General features: G+C 34.5%; 3 protein-coding genes and 1 non-coding gene across 5 annotated transcripts; 3 read left to right on the forward strand and 1 right to left on the reverse strand.

The window, feature by feature from the left end:
• Positions 1 to 4,130: 4,130 nt before the first annotated feature.
• On the forward strand, positions 4,131 to 6,589 carry LOC11442032 (putative GDP-L-fucose synthase 2). Of its 2 annotated transcripts, none has more exons than XM_003625848.4 (3): positions 4,131 to 4,481; positions 4,592 to 4,658; positions 5,345 to 6,589. In XM_003625848.4, the coding sequence occupies exons 2-3, from the start codon at positions 4,643 to 4,645 to the stop codon at positions 6,289 to 6,291; spliced, it is 963 nt and encodes a 320-aa protein (XP_003625896.1). In that variant the 5' UTR covers positions 4,131 to 4,481; positions 4,592 to 4,642; the 3' UTR covers positions 6,292 to 6,589. The 2 variants fall into 2 exon arrangements, with proteins under 2 accessions (XP_003625896.1, XP_013450340.1); XM_013594886.3 differs by having other exon boundaries at positions 4,147 to 4,481; positions 5,348 to 6,589.
• A 1,139-nt stretch (positions 6,590 to 7,728) lies between these two features.
• Positions 7,729 to 11,974, reverse strand: LOC11430691 (wee1-like protein kinase). Its single transcript, XM_003625849.4, has 10 exons — positions 11,631 to 11,974; positions 11,478 to 11,538; positions 11,309 to 11,375; positions 10,009 to 10,275; positions 9,803 to 9,870; positions 9,588 to 9,694; positions 9,473 to 9,513; positions 9,219 to 9,367; positions 8,671 to 9,024; positions 7,729 to 8,065 (listed from the first exon to the last, which is right to left on the reverse strand). The coding sequence occupies exons 1-10, from the start codon at positions 11,891 to 11,893 to the stop codon at positions 7,970 to 7,972; spliced, it is 1,473 nt and encodes a 490-aa protein (XP_003625897.1). The 5' UTR covers positions 11,894 to 11,974; the 3' UTR covers positions 7,729 to 7,969.
• A 5,043-nt stretch (positions 11,975 to 17,017) lies between these two features.
• TRNAD-GUC (transfer RNA aspartic acid (anticodon GUC)) lies at positions 17,018 to 17,089 on the forward strand. Its single transcript has one exon. It is a non-coding gene; the product is annotated as a tRNA-Asp (tRNA).
• A 51-nt stretch (positions 17,090 to 17,140) lies between these two features.
• Positions 17,141 to 20,215, forward strand: LOC11431898 (autophagy-related protein 18a). Its single transcript, XM_003625851.4, has 4 exons — positions 17,141 to 18,049; positions 18,255 to 18,474; positions 18,892 to 19,018; positions 19,867 to 20,215. Exons 1-4 carry the CDS (start codon positions 17,231 to 17,233, stop codon positions 19,955 to 19,957), a joined length of 1,257 nt encoding a protein of 418 aa, XP_003625899.2. The 5' UTR covers positions 17,141 to 17,230; the 3' UTR covers positions 19,958 to 20,215.
• The last annotated feature ends 951 nt before the right edge of the window (positions 20,216 to 21,166 follow it).

The following is a 21,166-nucleotide window of genomic DNA, read 5'->3' on the forward strand; positions in this document are numbered from 1 at the left end:
TGTAAAAGAAATCAAATGTATTTTATCTTGAAAAATAATGTATTATCGGCCGAAATAATTTTCTGCAGATATTTAACTTATAATGAAGAAAAAAAATCAACATTGTCATATAATAAGTATGACTTGTGTTATTTCACATTCATGTATGTGATAACTTTTGTGACAATCAAAAATTTTCAAAGGAAATGAGTTAGTGACACAAAAACCAAAGTAATAGAGAGAGAAAGTAAAAAGATAATGTGAGTATGAGAGAGAAAGTTGACACAAAAGTTATAAAAAATGGTTGTTCAAATATCATTTCTCAATAAGTATAAGTATTAAAAGAATGCTTAATTGCACTTTTGGACCCCTATCTTTCCAAAAGTTGCGGTTATGGCCTCCTAACTAATTTAAATACAAAACAGCCCCCTATGTTTTGATTTTTTAACAGTTTTGGACCCCAGTTCATTAGTAAGGTGTCACGTGGCCCCCTAAATAATACACGCGGCACCTCACTAATGGACTGGGGTCCAAAACTGCCAAAGAATCAAAACATATGGGACTGTTTTGTATTTAAATTAATTAAGGGACCATAACCGCAACTTTTGAAAAGATAGGGGTCCAGAAGTGCAATTAAACCTTAAAAATCAAAAAGTTAACATAAAAAAGTATCAACTAGGCATGTGTCTTCGTAAAAGTTAATCATCGACTAGAATGAATACTTCAGTCGAGATAAGAAAATACGTGGTTCTAGAATATCAAAAAATAGAAAAAAATTCAAGACATGTATGAAAATATTTGAGTGTCATTGCTACTACTGTATTGGACACTTTTCGCATGAAATATCCAGGGAACGAAATTTCCATATGACAACTTTAAAATTAAGAGAAGAGGTGGACCACTAACACAAGTTTCCTGTTGGCTACTTTTGATCTTTGATGATAATGGTTAAACTGTAACGCCTTATTTAATTATTTTGGTTGAATTAGAAATAAGGAGAGTTGTGTGGATTTAATTAAATAATTAGGAGTTAAGTTAAGGGATTAGAAAATTGAGAAGTCAGAAAAACAGTTTTACGTAAATATAAGTTTTTGGGAGAAAAGCCAAGGTAGCCAGGTGAAGAACCGGAGAGATTGTAGAGCTTTGTTCGTCTAAATTAAGGTAATGGTGAGGCTAACTTTCAATAATTATAGTGTATGTAAATTCTGAAATTGATTTAACATGAGGGTTGTTCTTGATTTTGGGAATTGGGAATTAGGTTTTCCATTGTTGAGTTCGATTAGAAAAGTGTAGAAACCATGACAATTGTGTTAAGAATTGATGTTCAGGTTGTAGAATAATCATAGGTTAAGTTTCCTATCAAATGTGGGATTTGGGTAGATGAAATTCAGTTTTTTTGGATGTGCAGAAATCATAACAGCAAGGGAAAAACTCGCTAGGAGTTCGCTATTGGCGAAACCTCCTGTAACAATTTTGCTATTAGCTAACTTTTCGCCATTAGCGAAATTGCTCAGTGGCAGCATACCCTATTTTATGTTATTGCGTCTTTTTCACACGTTTCTGTTTTGAATTGGCCTTTGGTGTAAACATGAAAGTTGTAGATAATTGCGTTAGCTTTTCAATGGCTTTGGTTTGACTTGAAAATGATTTTTGGTTTTTGAGATATGATGAATTATTATGTGAATATATACTACGTTGATGAATTTCGTTGTTAAGAGTCGTCCTATCATAGTTGACCAAGTTGTGGAGTAAGTCATAATTATTTATGCACAGTTGTCGTTGTCGTTGTCGTTGTCTACGTTGTCGTTGATGTTGCTGAGTTGTATGTTGATATACACAAAGTTGAGTTCATTGCATACTCATAAACCGTTGAGGGCTTATGCCCTGTGAATGCTTAGTCATTCAAATATGTTGAAAAATTGTTGGGGGCTCATGCCCTGTGAATGCTAGTTCATTCAAAACCGTTGAGGGCTTATGCCACGTGAATGCCTTGTCATTCAACACGTTGATTTTAAGTTGAGGGCTCATGCCCTATGAATGCTAGTTCATTCAAAATTGTTGAGGGCTCATGCCCTGTGAATGTTCGTTCATTCAAACCCGTTGAAATGGTACCACATGCATGCTGCATTGTCGCATTAGTCGTGTCGTTGCATAGCCGTTGTTGTTGGTTGAGTTGTCGGTGTTGTTGTTGTTGATGAAGTATGAAACATTACTGTTGAATATCTGTTGTTAATTATGTTGTTAGATACAGTTGATGATTTATATATCTATTATTTTTGTTTGTGAATTTCACCCATTCTGCTTGAAAATTGTTGTCTTTGCATGGGTAACTTGCAGGTGACTAAGAATAGTTGCAGTCGTGAGTGGATTCTCTCATGTGTGTCTTAGGTGCTCTGATAGGTAACGGGATGAGAATTTTGTTGTTGCTTTCTATTCCTTACGTATTATTCTATGAACTTTCATGAACATGTTGTTGGAATAAATTTTATGAGATTTTACGTTGAGGCATGTGTGCCAAAGTTGTTTAAATGTTGAATAATTTCCGCTGCGTTGTAATAAATGATATGTTATTGAAGTTGAATAATAAATAGTAATTTTATTCTATTATGATTTTATGAAAAGCAGTGTGACATTACATATATGTTGAAATACTCTGATTTTATGTACGATTTACATTGTTGGGAATAGAGGGTGTTACATAAACTACCAAATTATAATATTCAACTGTTGAAAACGCAGATGGCGATTCACTGTTACATGGTGAAGTGACAATTCATTGTATTCAAAAATTAACATTGAGCACATGCATCCTCTCATTCTTCTCGTTCTCTCACCCTTCCTTCTTCATCGAGAGAGAGAGAGAGAGAGAGAGAGTGTGTGTGTGTGTGTGTGTGTGGGGGGGGGGGGGGGGGGGGGGTGTGTGTATTAGGCACAAATTGGAGGAGAGGGAATGAGGGGAAGAAGAGGGTCAAATTTTTTTTAAAAAAAGTTTTGGAATCCTAAGTGAGGTGATGGTCGATGGTGGGTTGTACCTAACAACAACAATCAAATCTTATATCATTAAGTGAGGTTGACTATTTGTATCAAACAATGTCATCACATTCTAACACAAATCTCACAGTTTTTTTAGATCTTCATCAGTCAGTAGTGATTTGAATACCCTTCATCTACTCTACTTTCCTCAATACATAATCCATTAATCTTCTCTCTACATGTTCATGCCACAGTACCACCAAAAGGCATGTTAATGATTTGGAATGAGAGTCACCTTGGTCAGATTTCATAGTTTCTAGGGATTGAATGATGACACATCATCTTACGTTATTTTCAGCATGTTTTTCAATCATTTTATTAGCAATTTGAGTCAATAAAGAAGAGTTTTTGAGAAGTTGTTCATAGTTTAGGGGATATTTTATAACGTTTACATATCAAGTTGTGTAATTTTTGTTCTTCCTTAAACGAAGCGATTCATTTGAAGTTTTTTTATTGTAAAATCATGTAATTCAACAAATTAAGACACCTCGTGAAAAATGAAAGACATGAAATGAAGATTCAAGAGGCCTACAAAGAGATTACAAGTTGAGAGAATTTTGTCCCAAGTCCTAAGACAAGCTCGGAAGAAAAAGCACTCAAAAAGACGAAGAAAAAGGCTAAAAACACATTGGGAGCTGAAGTAATGTGTCACATGTGTGTCAAAGAGAGTATAGCAACTCTGTTTATAGAACTCACGCGTGGTGCGCGTGCGGTAGAGTATTGCAACTCTGTTTATAGGACTCACGCGTGGCGCGCGTGCAGTTCTAGAAAAAGCAGCTAAATGTTGTTTTTTTCTATTTGGGCTTGGGGGAAAAGCTCGGTTTTTCAACTCATAACTAGCTGAAAACTTGCCTATAAATATAAAATATTTCATTCACAAATTCTTATTCACAATTTAACGATTCAAAAAAAAAAAAAGACAATCGCTATAAACATCAATTTAAGAGTCTCTCATCAACCTTTGTTCTTATTGTATGTTTTATTTATTTTATAATTTGTTTTTAGCTGCGATAAATAACTAAACACTTATTAATTAAAGGTTCTAAGATGAAATATTTTAAGATTTATTTAATTTTTGTATGCAAAAAGACTTAATTTCACAAATTCTAGGGAAGCATGCTTATTTATGAGAAATTTGCGCTAAGCATAAAGTGAAATTTCCTACACAAGCAAGCAGCAGGCATAGGAACACAACAACAGTACATAGGTAAAAAACAATCGAGGAGGGTGCAGTGCAGGAAACTCCCTTCCATAAAATCCGTTCTCTTGTTCCCTAACAACTCTCAACCTCACTCTCTCATCTCATCTGCGACCAACAGGTTAGTAGCTGATTCGATCTGCCAGAATCCTTTCAGATCTGACCTTCCACCACCGGAGTCCGATTCCCCGGAGTTTCATTCACCCGTTGGATCGGATTCTCTTTTACCCACAAACCCATTTCACTTCCTTTGTCTAGCTTCAAGTTTTAGGTAAACTTTCGATTTTTCCTTCACCCCTTTTGTTGTTTCGTCATTTTAGAAGTGGGTTTTTGTTAAATTTTGAAATGGTGAAAGCAATTTGATTTTTTTTTTCTTTTCAGGATTTCATTTGGAATTTTGAAGTTGGAAGAGCTTTGTAGCAATTCTCAAATATGGGAAGCCAAAACGGTAAGGGTTATTGTTCTTCTCTTCATTCATGCGTTTCAACTGTTTGATTATATTTTTTGAAAATTGTAACTGTTTTGAAATACTAACTTGAATTGAAAATATAATATTAATCTCCATAGCACCCATGCTTTTGATCAAAGACATTGTGTCCAACACAACTTCAACCAATGTGATTACATTAAATGTTATTTTCTCAAACGACTACCGGTGACAGTGTGTTGGTGCCAGTGTCGTGTCTGTGTTTAGTTGATAGAATATTCTAAAGCACTCGCTTTTGAAAGGATTTGAACTAATTGTGCCACAATTGAGCGTTTTTTTCAAATCACTACGTAGACACCATACAACGTCTCACTCTCCGAGGTAGCCCTTGAGTTCATTTGCTTTTGGTTTAATATGGTATCAATAGGTATAGATGTTTTTCCAGTTTGTAGGTCCTGATTATAAGTTCTCGTTGACCACAACCTATACGAACTACGCTATCTTTTGCTTTTAACATGCAGAATTTTACTAGATTCAAAGGTGGTTGTTTAGATGAATCATAGTGATCCAAGAGTCAATAACAATGCTAACTCATTCTGGCAAAAATTCTTGCCCTAAAAAAAGAAGAGAGAGAGAGAGAGAATTATTTTTATTGGACTTCTAATATCTGATTTTTTTTATTTTTTATTTTTTGTGTGTATATGCAGCAGCAGCATTTTTTGATTATAAATCTGCCAAGGTTTTTGTTTCCGGTCATCGAGGTCTTGTTGGTTCGGCCATTGTTCGCAAGCTGACTCAACTCGGGTTCACAAATCTAATCTTGAGAACTCATACGGAGCTTGATCTCACTCGACAATCTGATGTTGAAGCCTTCTTTGCATCCACGAAGCCTGAGTTTGTCATTGTAGCTGCTGCCAAAGTTGGTGGTATCCATGCCAACAACACCTATCCTGCTGATTTCATTGCCATCAACCTCCAGATCCAGACCAATGTCATTGATTCTGCTTATCGCAATGGTGCTAAAAAGCTTTTGTTTTTGGGTTCCTCTTGCATTTACCCTAAATTTGCACCTCAACCAATCCCTGAAGATGCTTTGCTTACTGGCCCCTTAGAGCCCACAAATGAATGGTATGCCATTGCCAAGATTGCCGGGATCAAAATGTGTCAAGCATACAGAATTCAGCACAAGTGGGATGCAATTTCAGGGATGCCGACCAACTTATACGGACCAAATGATAATTTCCATCCCGAAAATTCACACGTTTTGCCTGCTTTGATGAGGAGGTTTCATGAGGCAAAGGTCAACGGTGCAAAGGAGGTAGTGGTGTGGGGTACGGGGAGTCCACTGAGGGAGTTTTTGCACGTTGACGATTTGGCAGATGCAGTTGTCTTTATGATGGAAAAGTACAGTGGAGTTGAGCATTTGAATGTAGGGAGTGGAAAGGAGGTTACAATTAAGGAATTGGCTGAGTCAATGAAGGAAGTTGTGGGTTTTGAAGGCGATCTCGTTTGGGATAGTACTAAGCCCGATGGGACACCAAGAAAGCTGATGGATAGCTCAAAACTTGCAGCCCTTGGTTGGACACCGAAAGTCTCACTTAAGGATGGGCTTGTTGATACCTATAAGTGGTACTTAGAGAATGTCAAGCAATGATTCTTCTGGTTATAAGCAGAATGTGCCATATCAAGTTTTATATAGGTTTTGCCATTTCACTAAGATGAGTTATTTTTATTAAATAATTATCCAGTTACAGTTATGATCCATTTTTCTGTACTAATTATGTGGGATGAATACTTGAGTGCTATTTTGTTTATTTATCTTGTTCAAGATATCATGGTAATGAAGATCCATTGTTAAAGACCATGAACAGAAGTTAGTTCATGTTCATATGGTTTGTTTTAAAAGTTTATGCCGATTAGCAGTTTTTTTAGTGTTCTCTTCCACCAAGTTATTCATGTGTCATTTGTTGCTTACTATGAGTTATTTTATTTGTATTGGAGCGAGTCGAGTTGGGGCACAAGAAAAACATGCTGTATTGGTGTATCATATCTTCTACCGTTTAATTGACGGGAGGAAAACGTTGTGTTGGTCTATCATAGCTTCTGGTAATTAAAGTTGGAATTCTGCTGCCACAGTTTGGTAGTTTGAGTCATTTTTCTTAGTTTTGATGTTTGTCCCTTCATTTTGCTGCTAATGGTAGCTTCATTATTTGGTATTGGTTTGTATTGAGCTAGTTTTGACATAAAAACTAGCCACTTAATGGTAGGCATTTGTATACCCTATTTCGATTAAAATATTAACAAGTGTCCCTGGAGTATTCTTTAAGGACCCTTAATAATAAACTTTATAAAAAGTTGTGTATTCAATACATTAAAATTCATAAGAGTTGTAATATTTGTACAACTATATCTAACAACTTTGATGACAACTTTTATTTACGCTCTTTCTATTGGTCCAAAACAATAGAGAGAGAGAAAGGAAGAGAGAGATTAAGAAATAGTATATAATGTAAGTATAAAAGAGAAAGTTGTTAAAAAGTGGATGTACATATATCATTTCTCAATTCATAATATTCGACTTTTTGAATGAATAATTTTAAAATTTAGGATCCTTAAAGACAAGACCCTTTCAAATTAAATGCATGCATGCAGCCGACCTGTGTCTCTACAGCATCTTTTAGCACCATCCAGCATCATACAATCATGTTTCCTTTTAAATATAGAGTATCCATTTTGTGCGTTTCAAATTGTCCATATAACTATATAACTTACAAACCATAATGCTAATTCCATACAAAAGAAAAGCGCAAGAATAACTATATGTTTAGCTTTAGATAAACCGGAAAGTTAGTTCCTAAGACGGAAATCATGGTCGTTCCTTGGTTAAATTATAAGAACCTGATCTATTCGTGCATTTCTTGCTTGAACTTTCCTGTAACATTAAGCGTTAGGACATGTCATCCCTTTTATTGATCCAAAACTAGATATTAGCTACAATGGGAAGGAAAAAAAAAAATCAAATAAAATGATTTTATTTTATGCAATGTGTCTTTCTCTATCCAACTGGAGGTGAAAAAACAACAGGCAAACATTTCTGGAAATCAGAGTTCTCATTTGTTAACTACCATTAATATATTTTAAGTCCATTACATTGTACAACAGACAGACTGGACCATTGCAAATACAGAACTTGCACCATGCGCAAGAATTATCAGGTGCATATAATATAACCAAAAGACATTCACAAAATTGGCCATGACACAATCGACACTGATCTACATAGATAGACAGATGATGGTCCAGCAGGAAAAGTGAAAAACAAGCGTGGTGGATCAATTTTTCGCTGTTCTTAAGGCCCTGTCGAAAATTGGGTTCTCTACCAACTCTCTGGCAGAAGGCCTCTTAACCGGATCAGGATCGATCATGGCCTGAATAAATATCAAAACATCAGATAAATTTACTAAATCAAACATATTAGCTCAACAAAAAAAGAGCACACAACATCATGAAAATTTTGCAATCGTAAAATTCAGAACGATGCTACTTACTACTTGGTACAAGAAATCAAGAATGTGTCATGAAGTTGAATATCAAAAAGTATATAAAACATGAGTTGTAAACAGGTATAGCAATCCATGGTGCTTCAGAAAATTCTGTGCAAATCACAAATTTTAAATGTGATAGTTGTATAACTCAACAATAAATAAAGAGCATTTTGTACAACATACTCTGTTTTTGAGATGTAGTACAACATGGTTTTTAGATGTAGTACAGCATGATTAATTTTCACTATATAATAAAACAATGTAAAAATACCACAGTAGCTTACATATTTTAACAATGATCAAAACAACATATATAGCCACAATAGAATCATAGTTCATTTGTATACGTATTTGTCTAGTTTGTTAAGTACCTCCTACAAGTCTACAAACCACACATTGGATTTATTAGTCGTGCAAACATGTTGAGAGATAATGTAAAACACATAGAGAAGTGAGAATCACCGACAATATTAAACAATGTATAGTACCTTGAGCAAGTTTTGAAATTGCAATGAATGACCAGGCAGGAGTGGCAACTTGCCTTCTTTAAGATTCAAAAAATGACATCCTGATTCTGGCATAGGTGATTTTCGGACGAGCTGATAAATAGAAACTCCCAGGGAGAAAATATCAACCTTGTCAAGGTGGTCATAATTCTCATTAAGGATTTCCTGGGGCATATAACGTGCATCTCCTTCCTCAATCGGAAGGCTACTATCAGTAAGAGTTGCACATCCAAAATCACCAAGCTTATAGACACCATTTTTTACATAAATATTATCAGGTTTAAGATCAAGATGAGCTATTCCCTTGTCGTGTATGAATCGCAGTGCATTAGCAACCTGTCCAAATTTCCATATCAAAACAAAATATGAATGTGATCAACGAATTATGTAAAAAGTTATGCAGGTTTACTATAGATTAAGGAAACCATGGCAAAAACGATGGACGACTTTCATCATAGATAACAACAGTTACTGATGATGATAATCTGTACCAAATCAAATCTACATAATAGTCAGACAAGGAAGCTCACTTGATATAAAACTTCTAACACTTGTCCTTCTGCTAATAACTCAGAGCCTTTGTTTACAGATAAGCTATGATCACATATCTCCATCTGAATGTACAGTTGTTCGTTTTCAAACCATGAAGTATAATACCCCACAATGTTCTCATGGTAACCTACAGAGGCAAAATGATAAACGAAATAAAGATAAACAAATTTAGAATAAAACCTACTCCATCAATGCTTGAACCTTAAATAAGAGAAAACCATAAAATACAAACCCAATGCTGCCAAAGCTTGAACCTCCATCAAAGCTTTTCTCCTTCAATCACAGAATATTGGTGTTAGTGGTTAAACCCAAGAAAAGAAGAAGTCTCCGTAGTATGAAGATGATACCTTTCTGTATCCAGCTGGAACTGTGTACTGCGTTTCACAGCATACAAGCAGCCATCTATTCGCTTTAATACTTTAAAAACACAGCTAAAGTACCCTCGACCAATTTGCTGATAAGAGAAGTAAGAGTTATACAAAACCATAAAGTTGAATGCGATGAAGGTAATACCAATTCAAAACAGTTCTCAACAAATAAAATTCCTTTTGAAACATGGTACCTCAATCTCATGAAAGTCAGTGCGATAGCGTGAGAGCCCATCATAAGCTGTAAATTTAGGGAAGAAACCTACAATCATACCATTATACAGTTAGAAAATGGCAATATAAATGAATAGAAAACAACAGATAAAAGATCAGGCCAGTTACAATGACTTTTCCACCATTAATGAACGGGATACTTGTAAAGGATTGACTAGAGTGATACCTGCACATTTGGATCTTTGGTTTGCATAGGGATCTGTCTCCTTTTGGGAAAGGTCCTTTAAATAGGGGTTACTAAAGCAAGGAGGAGGTATAGCCCTGCAACGCAATGTAGCTGCAGAATGTGACACATAGTTCTGGGCCTTCGGCTTACCAGCAGCTACCGTTATATCAACAGCTACTTCCTCTGCAACAGAGTCCTTACCAAGTTCCACAACTTGTTGATGGTCACCAGAAAAGGTAGGGCTAAGAGGGTTTGCTGAGACACCATCTATGACAAGTATGCATGTTGATTAGAGAAAACGGGTAAATAAATAGCATTGGAATAAGAAGAAAAGAAAAAAAGCAGCACTAATTTTTCCATGTGGTGGGAAATGGGAGCCTATGTAGCATGCAATGTATAAGAGTAACTGAAGAAAGAGTGTAAAGAATAACAGACTGTAATTACACTCTGCAGTGTTCCTACAATTTAACCAGATATGTTGAAAATTAACTTAAAAAACATGGTATAGTGTACAAACAATTAAGCTATAGGTTTCACCCTCCAGTTAGATATGTTTAGTCCAGACACCTTTCATAAAAAGGGGCTAGAGATTTTTTGTCCCAATTGTCTACAAAGTCATAAATTGGGAAAACTACATTGAAACTAGAAATGACAGGTATTCTAATATCCCCATTATGCACAATTGGGAGGTCACTGGAGTATAGAATAATCCGATGATTTCAGGGGGGGTGATCACATACTCTGAAGCACAGATACTCAAAAATGGCTTCTGAGTGGTACCCGATATGCACTCATACATGTCGTATCCAATACTTATGGTGTCCGTGCTTCATAGATCACATACTTCTTGAATATGGTGTAAGACATGTGCTTCTCTATCACCCTACAGTCTTTTCTAAGTGGTAGGGTACAATTCCATGAGTAGACATTTTTCATGCAAATTTGGCTGTTACGTTAAGTTAGAAGAAATAAAAACTACTAAATCACCATCAACATATGTTCACAATCCATACTGATTGGCACTCCATGCATAAAGTGTATTACTAGCAAGAAAAATCAAGCACTGCAGCTAACAGCAAACTCGTTACCATAAACTTGATGAGACATCCCGGTTTTTCAAATTAGTAAATCCATTTTACTATTTATAAATACATGTGCATACACAAACACGGTAAAATCATTCTGATATTAGCATGTTATCAATTTATTTTTCTAAATATATATTTTTATAAAAACAATTAATTATAATTTAATTAGCAATTAGCGAGTAAGAACATGCAGTAAAAATAAAAAGTCATACCCAGTCGACATCTTTTGCTTTTCGTAGTATTCAATTTCTCCGGGGATTTAGGGCAAGGGCTATTATCCTGCGGAACACATTACATTACAACAACAACAACAAAATTAGTTTTTTAATCTTTTTATTTATTGATACTAAAAAAAATTATTAATTTACTAATACACCCCACCTTATTGAAATCGACACCGTTCAAAATCCGCTGATTATCCGGAGTTATGTAATCTGGAGTGCTGTAGGAGAAAGAAACAAACACATGCATCACAAACTTGGAAACCAAAAAATGGAATCGATGAAAATGAAAAGGGATAAAGCGTGTTGTTACCAGAAGAAATCTTGACTAAGAATGCCATCTTTTGAATCAGCATCGGTAGCATCATTGGTAACCCTAATGGAAGGATTTTGATTTGCCTCTGAATCGATAAGGTTCTGGAAGTGAGAAAGGGCGGAAGAAGTTATAGTTGTTGTTGGTAACGGTTTGTATTGTTTGAGAGAGAATTTGCTGAGCTGAAGCTGTAACTGTCTTGTGTTACTCGCACCGAGTGGTGCCTTTTTCCTTCCCCTTGATTTTGGGGTTTTTCTCGTCATTTTCAAATCTTTGAATCTTCGATTCAAGACCAGTGAAGAAGATGAAGAATAATGGTAGTAGTGTGTTTGGTCTTTCAGAACAGTATATAAATAAAATACTATTATTGTAAATTTATAAATAAATAAAAATAATTAAATTGTTATTATTATTTGGGTACGGGGAAGCGGAAATTATTCAAAAAATGCGCGGGTTGATTTTCGAGTTAATTTGTGGTTGGGATTAATTTAGATAAGATTAGATGTGGGGAAGTGTATTTAGAAGCGGGGTTTACAATTCAATCTTGGCCGTTTATTTGTGCTTTTAAGGGAAGTGATAATTTGGGTTTGCAGTGGGATTTGACGTTTGGAGTTTAGACAGTGCGGTTTTGTGATGCGTGCTGCGGAAGCTGATTCATTTTTTTCTTTCCAAGTGGCATTATGTGGACAGTGCGCACGTGCCATTTTTTTAGTTTCGAGTTTGGACAGTGTGCACGTGCCTACTTTAAATTTGAGTCGGATCATTCGAGTTGGTCCGCCTCTTTTAAGCTATGTCCTCTATTAATGCGTCAAAAATTGGGCAAAAGGGCGGCACCATTTAAAGAGGTGGGCTAAAACACACACTCCTATCCCGTCAAGGGAAGAACTAACAAAGTTGATGGAATGGTCGGTCTAACAATCAAATTTTCATGTTTTTTTTTTTTTGTGGTAATTGTTGCTAAAAAAAACGCTACTAATATAAAATAAAATAAAAAATCTAAGAATAAATACACCATCATAAATCCAACAATATTTAACAAATTTCAATAATTTCGCCAACTCAATTCATTTTATGTCAAACTCAATATAATCATTTTATTTCAATTATAATCTCACTAAAAGAAAAAGAAAAATATATTTTATTGTTGTTGTGTCAGCAGATCTCAACAAATTCATACATTTCATCCGATGCAAATTCAAATAAGTCTCCTCCATAGATGATGTCATTTGAATCCCTTCCAAAAAAAACACTAAAGAAACAATTTTGAAATTAGGATAGAAATTTCATGTCATCTTTTTTTGTTTCTTTCGTACTAAATTGAGTTGTAATTTCTAGTAAAGAACGAAATCCCTACCTTCTTCTTAGTTATTTAAATGAAACACCTAGATATTTAACTATGAACTACTAAAATTGAGTTGCTTGTTATTGACTACTGGTAAAATAAAAATAAATAAATAAATAATTTTTAATGAATATAAGGGCCAGCCCACCCTACCAAGCCTTGTTTTTTGGCGGGTCAAATGAGAGCGAACCAACTAGAAAGCTGGGTTCAAAACGTCATCCCAACCCGCCTAAAATTGCATGTTAAGAGGATAGGTTAGACGAGTTAGAGCCGTTTTACCGCCAATACTTGAGAATGTGTTCATGTGCCAATGATCAAGTTTAGTTTTAGGTTGAAAAATTAAGACCTCCTAAGGGTGTACACATGCTTGGTTGGATCGAATTTGATCAAACTCGTTATCCAAACCGTTCAACTTTCAACATATCAAGTTTGTCACCCAAACCGCATTTTCACTGTTAAACTCAAATTGAATCATCCCGGTTATGAATGGGTTGTACGAGTTAAGTTCGTGAGTTGTGCGTCTAAAATAAAAAATTTATAAATTTTTTTTGAAAAAATTATTATTTTTTGAATTAAAAAATCGTGGTTTGGAATGAGAATCAATCTATTGTAGGTGAAATTAGGGTTAGGTTGAGCTCATAATTGTTTTTGGTAGAAATAGATCACGGATAAAAAATATACAAATGTTTCTTAAGTTTTTTGACTTAAAATAATATAATATAATAAATCAATACCCGTGGGTTGGGTCTATAGATTTGTGGGTTAAAAAATTTAAACCTAATACCCAACCCAACCTTAACGGATTGTAGCGGGTTGGTTCCAGTTAGACCAGTAAATGGTCAAATTCGGATAATTGATGGGTTGGTCGGTCTGAATCACCTGATTCGCAAGTCAATCCATGTCATAAAAAAAGTTTAATGATAAAAAAATAGACATAGAAAGATAATATTTATCAAAATAAAGAACACATGTCATTTCAAAAGAATACCATATTGCCTCTTCTATTCAAGACTCAACTCTTGTTGGTATTCTCCTCTTTGGCAATCTCTAACTAATTACCTGCATCTTAGATGAAATATCACACCTACATATTTGATTAACTGTCTTAACAAAAATATGGAGCAGGAGAATTTACGGTTAACCGCAAAATGAATTAGACTGAGTTAAAATAACAAGTCTTAGGCAACATTCACTTCACTAAATATACAACTTACCAGAGGCGGATCTAGTGTTAGGCATGGTATGGCAGCTGCCACACTAGATTACAGTCCATTTTTTTTTATTAATATAGTAGACCGAAAAGATAATATATATCACATAATTGGACAATGTTTCACAAATCAATGCGTGGTCCAGTGGTAGATAATTCTTTATCTATAGTTATGTCCATGGTTCAACTCGTACACTAAAAATTTTCTTTTACAATTTTGCCACACTAAACCATCATGTCTAGATCCGCCCGTGCAACTCGACTCTAGAAACAACAATGACAACTATAAACTTCACGTGCATGCTAAAAATCATAAATCCAGTATTTATAAATGTATTTTAGGTGTTTGATGAAAACTCTCATCATATTTATAAATGTATTTCTTTGACGTTCTGTTTTCAGGACATGAAAACGCCTAACAAATGCTTTTGCGTGTTTGTTAATTTGATTAATTTATAAAGTGGTATAAGATAGGGTATTTTTCTAGTCTTGCCAGAAAAGATATTAGAATTTTATATTGAATATGATATTAATCCCCATAAAATAGCTTGATGTTAAGTTCAACACTAAAAAAAATTCATCGATATTTAATCACTAACTTGGTAATTTCAATTAAAAAAAACTTAGTGATTTCAAGATATTTAATTATATCATGCAATTTTTGAAAATTAAGTTTTTAATTACTCTCAATTGAAATTTATATCTTGAGCTGTAACGTATTCATCGTCAATAAAATTATATGCTAAAATGTTTATAATGGCGTTGATCTCCCAATCAATAGGTAATGAAGTTGGATCCATGAGTACCAAATAAATAGAAACGTGGCCATGCCCATTCCCCTTTGTGTTCCCAGATGATTATAGACAAGCTCTTACGCATGAACAAAAGTTTAGTAATATTATCATTCTTTTCTTTTTTGCTCTGAACCAACTTTCAAATTTATTAAACGAGACATTCAAGTAGATATTCTCGACACAAACATTAACATTGATAATCTGATTATAAACAATCACATATGTTATTGTTGTATCAGTAACCCAGACAACAAACACATCATCGATATGAAGTGTCCGTGCTGACCATTAATTTAAGGCCAAAACACATTTGTAACCCCCCAACTTCAAACTCTTCTGACACGCATTTTCCTCTGGAGGCCTTAGAAAGTAGTGAGAAGGACTGCATTTTGAATGTGTAATGACTTGGCGGAGCTTTCCTTCATGTAAAAGATATAAATATAAATTATCACCATTTCAGTTAAATGATATGCATACTATATCCACCTTCTTTTAATGTATCTAATCTAATAATAATGGAATAATTTCAACTGTTCTGATTTTGTATTTACGACAAACACATCAAACTAGAGATGTTGTTTTTGAAAGAAACGATTCTTACTTTTCTGTTGTCAATCTTATCTCTAAAAAATAAATATAATAATTATAGACATATATATTTGTAAAGAAACACACTTGTGTTACCAATTGTTGTTTATATGAATCACCTTTCATGGGTGTGGTAGACAGCACTGGATCAACAATATTCATATCCATGGTAGACAGAGCAAACATTGTAGTGAAAGAACTAATTAATGAACCCTTAATAAAAAAGAACTAATTAATGAAGGTTTTTAATATGGATTTTGAGGTTTCTCAATTTTTTTAATTTCTTACCTCCTTTGTCCAAGTTATTCACCTTATTGTAACAAGGAAGGGATTGTTTGTGATTTATGTATTTGGTTGCACATATCTTAATTATACTTAACAGTTTCAAATGAATTACACATTGAACAATTCTTTGCTTGTTGCGGCAGAAACGACATGAAGAACTTATTTGACGTTTGCAGCACAATCACATATTCTGTTCTTCAATTCATATATATTAAATCATTTCCTTGAACTTGACCATAATTGAACTTGCTCTCATTCTTTCAAACAAATTACTAACCACAACAAAGATGATATCATGAAGAATAAAGGCATGGAAAGAATAAAAAATGTTGCCACCATTCAGCTGCTTAATTGGGTTTTAATTGATTATAATCATTAAGTTATTTATACACAAAACTGAAATATTTATATTATATAAAAAAAAATCTGCAGGATTGCATCATGTTCTTCAAATGTCCCGACAAAACTCAATTGGCAGCTTTGCATTAAGATGTATTAAACTAGCAGCAAAACTCAAATTCTCTACAAAAGCGTAAATAAAAGCAATCACAACTTGGACAAAGGAGGTAAGCTTGGTTGAAAAGAAGTTTAATTATATACTTCACGGATGTGAGTTCAATTATCCTTGTTGACGTGTAGATTTTATTAACAAATATTTTTGAGGAAAACATTCTCTATGTCTTAAAACTTATATAATCCAATGATCTCATAGAAACCAAATCGCCTAACTTTCATAATTTTTTTTAGAGTTAATAGTGTTTTTTACCCCTATAAAATTTTCAGTTTGATTTGTATTCTCGTAAAAATTTTATTTTTCAGAAAACACTTTTAATAGGCCATTTTCAGAATATTTTTTCAAGAAATTTTGGTTTTTGAATGGCCTATTAAGGATGTTTTCCGGGATTTTTTTTTACGAGGATGCAAATCAAACCGAAAATGACATATATTACGGGGGCTAACATTTTTTTTTTACAATTTGCATATATATAAACTAATGTTGATGAAAAGATGTAGGCCAATTTTTTATTTAATTTATACTTGGATTAATAAAAATAAATTCATTAGACATGCAATATTGAAACACTTTACATGATTCACCTCTCAAAGGATGCGAGTGACAAAGATGTGACATAGATTATGGATTAAATAAACGACATATTAACATCAAGTCGTTGTAGTATAGTGGTAAGTATTCCCGCCTGTCACGCGGGTGACCCGGGTTCGATCCCCGGCAGCGGCGAGATTTTTACAACTTTTAATTTTTTTTTTTTTTTTTTTTTTTTTTGTGTGACTATATCCTTCTTAACTGAACAACGCAGTGATAGAAGTTTGCATACTTAGCGGGAGAACAAAGCTTCGAATCAATCTCACTTCCACTTTAATGGCCACTCTTCCTGCTTCTCCTTCACCCCCTTGGCATACTAATCCTAACCCTAATAATAATAATCCCAATTCTATTTCAATTCCGAACCCTAATTTCCATCCTGATCAATCTCAAACCCTTGATTTCGATTCCCTTATGTCTCCCCAACCTCAATCCCCCTCCGCCACCACCACACCGCCGCTGCCTCCGTCGCTTCTTCAACTCTCCTTCAACCAAGACCACGCCTGCTTCGCCGCCGCCACAGACAACGGCTTCCGCATCTACAACTGCGACCCATTCCGCGAACTCTTCCGCCGCGAATTTGGCGGTGGAGGAATCGCTCACGTTGAGATGCTTTTCCGCTGCAATATCTTAGCACTTGTTGGTGGCGGCTCCCACCCTCAGTATCCTCCTAACAAAGTCATGATCTGGGATGATCATCAAGGTACTTGCATCGGTGAACTCTCCTTCCGTGCCGCTGTTCGTGGTGTTCGATTGCGTCGTGATCGGATAATTGTGGTTGTGGAACAGAAGATATTTGTTTATAATTTCGCTGATCTGAAGCTGTTGCATCAGATTGAAACTATTGCTAACCCTAAGGGTTTATGTTCAGTTTCACATGTTTCTGAATCTCTTGTTCTTGCTTGTCCTGGTTTGCATAAGGGTCAGATTCGTGTGGAGCATTTTGCACTGAAAAAAACTAAGTTTATTTCTGCTCATGATTCCAGAATCGCTTCGTTTGCTCTCACGCTTGATGGACAGTTAATCGCCACTGCCAGTGTCAAGGGTACGCTCATTCGGATTTATGATACTGATAGCGGCACCCTACTTCAGGAAGTATGTGCTAATTGCTCTTACTTACATTTGTGTAGTTTTTTTCTTGATAATTAGTTATGTTTCTTTTATTGGATTAGATGTTATTAAGGTTTAATGTCTCTATTTGTTGTTTTATTTTTGTTCTATGGTGTGGAGATCTGATTTTTGTGTGTGGGTAATTGAGACATTTTGGTTTTTCTGTGAATTTCTTGGATGTGGATTTTAGGTTAGAAGGGGTGCAAATGCAGCAGAGATATATAGTTTGGCGTTTTCCTCCACAGCTCAGTGGTTAGCAGTTTCAAGTGACAAGGGCACTGTTCATGTCTTTAGCCTTAAGGTTAATTCAAGCGGTGTTCCTGAGAATGAAACATCACAAGGTTCATCATCTAGTTCAGATGCTGCCATTGTCCCTTCTAGCTCATCTCGCTCCTTCATTAAATTTAAAGGTAAAATATTTTGTTGCTTTTTTATTAACTTGAAGAGTATTTCTTTCTAGGGTTTTGCAATGGTTAAGGTAACCAAAATTAGTAGCTTTATATTGGAAACAACAATTTATAAAAATTTTACAAGTTGACTTGACTACTTTTTATCATTTTTCCAACACAAAATTTCTATTTTTGTTCCTTTATCCAATGCCACAAGGGCAATGGTTAGCATTTCCCTTCTTTCTATTTGACAACCTATTTAGTGGGATAAGACTTGGTTGTTATTGACTATTTCTTTCTTTTTGTTAACCAAGAATGAGTTTGAGATGCCCATGTTTTCCTTTTATGATTTTTTTTTCCCTTCTCATTTGCAAAGAGAAATAGTGTCAATTCAATTCTCTTTTTTCTTGTTGATCGACTGTTACTATGCGCCTTCAGGAGTGTTGCCCAAGTATTTCAATTCAGAGTGGTCAGTTGCTCGGTTTCACTTGCATGAGGGTACTCAGTACACAGTTGCTTTTGGTGTACAAAAGAATACAGTCATAATTCTTGGCATGGATGGAAGGTATGATACAAGGAAATGACAAAAAATATAGCTTGTATATAAGTTTAGTCTTTTAGATGATAGCTATTCTATTAATATAAGACACTGTTAGTTCTATTAATAGTAAAAAAATTGATAAATGTTATTACTTTTAAGTATTACTTAGTTGAGGATTTAAAGAATGACCATGTGAACCAATTTTTTGTTTGCTACTACTGTCATACTTACTATTTTGCTCTAAATTGAATATGTAATATGGAAAAAGTTGCTCTAAATTGAGCTTGTCTGAAAAGAGAGCGACTGAATAAGGGTGCGGTCACCTTTAGTTTTTTTTTTTGAGTTAAGATCATAATGTATTTTAATGTAATACTGTCCCAAATTTATCTTCACGATTCAATTGAGAAGTTAGCTCTGAGATTATTCGACCACAAGAATTGAATGAAATAGAAAGAATACTTTATTTAAGAAACACGATAGAATAAGAGAGAATCTTTCCTCCAAGAGTTTCCCCTTCACAATAGAGAATACTCTATTCACAAAGACGATATTCAAAGGTGCTCTCTACCCTTTGTGCTCTCTTATTTTTACACATACTTTCTATGACAATCTCAACTAACTAACTAACTTCTATAACAATTATTAACTGCTTCAACAATTCCAATTTCCCTTTATGCTATAATCCTTACAAAAGAATTAGGTGTTCCACATATAATTTTGTTCACGTGGGTTGGATTAGTCTTGTGCCTCTTTAGATAAATCCTTTCCTATTAATCTATGCATTGGGTATTATTTTTTTTTGGGTATCCCAAATAAAGGTGAACGTTTATGTTATATGATCTTAATGATTTACATTTGATTATTCTCTGCAGCTTCTATAGATGCCAATTTGATGCAGCGAATGGAGGGGAAATGACCCAGCTGGAACATCACAACATTTTAATTCCAGAAACTGCTTTATGAGATGAAATCCTGTAGCATTTGACGCTTATCTTTTAGTTAGGGTTATTCTACAGGAATATTCACCGTGTAATAATATCAGAAATAGATCGAGAGTGTAATTATTAATAGATGGGTGGTTGAAGTAACGCTGACACCGTTATTGTTTACTCTGTGTCGACTAGTTGCTTCCATTGTAATTTTGTAATTATATAATTCACTAAATTTTTAACTTATAAATATTGAAAGCTGTTGCGAAGCAAGCAAACACTTTCCTAACAACTTATCAATTCCTTTCAAACCAATATATATATTTTTACATCATAATAAAAGCATGGCGGAGTGTTTGTCAAAATGATTGACAACTGCCATAGGAGAACAAATTTGCAGGAATAGGAAAGCCCTTATAGATACACCGATTATATTTGTGGTGAGATATTGCCACTCAAATATGCCAAGATAACCTTTTTAACGCCCCTGCAGATTCAGTTCAGATTCTATTTGTTTGTCCCACATTCATTACATTTGATTATTCTCTGCAGCTTCTATAGATGCCAATTTGATGCAGCGAATGGAGGGGAAATGACCCAGCTGGAACATCACAACATTTTAATTCCAGAAACTGCTTTATGAGATGAAATCCTGTAGCATTTGACGCTTATCTTTTAGTTAGGGTTATTCTACAGGAATATTCACCGTGTAATAATATCAGAAATAGATCGAGAGTGTAATTATTAATAGATGGGTGGTTGAAGTAACGCTGACACCGTTATTGTTTACTCTGTGTCGACTAGTTGCTTCCATTGTAATTTTGTAATTATATAATTCACTAAATTTTTAACTTATAAATATTGAAAGCTGTTGCGAAGCAAGCAAACACTTTCCTAACAACTTATCAATTCCTTTCAAACCAATATATATATTTTTACATCATAATAAAAGCATGGCAGAGTGTTTGTCAAAATGATTGACAACTGCCATAGGAGAACAAATTTGCAGGAATAGGAAAGCCCTTATAGATACACCGATTATATTTGTGGTGAGATATTGCCACTCAAATATGCCAAGATAACCTTTTTAACGCCCCTGCAGATTCAGTTCAGATTCTATTTGTTTGTCCCACATTCATGCCGTCGCTATGGGGCTCTTATACAGGCATTAAACATTCATTTCCTCAGAAATTTGCCTCGTTATTTATTATGTAACTAAACTAGAAACTGGATAAAATAGGCA

The sequence above is a fragment of the Medicago truncatula genome, chromosome 7 (assembly GCF_003473485.1).
Source record: "Medicago truncatula cultivar Jemalong A17 chromosome 7, MtrunA17r5.0-ANR, whole genome shotgun sequence".
In the NCBI taxonomy this organism is placed as follows: domain Eukaryota; kingdom Viridiplantae; phylum Streptophyta; class Magnoliopsida; order Fabales; family Fabaceae; genus Medicago; species Medicago truncatula.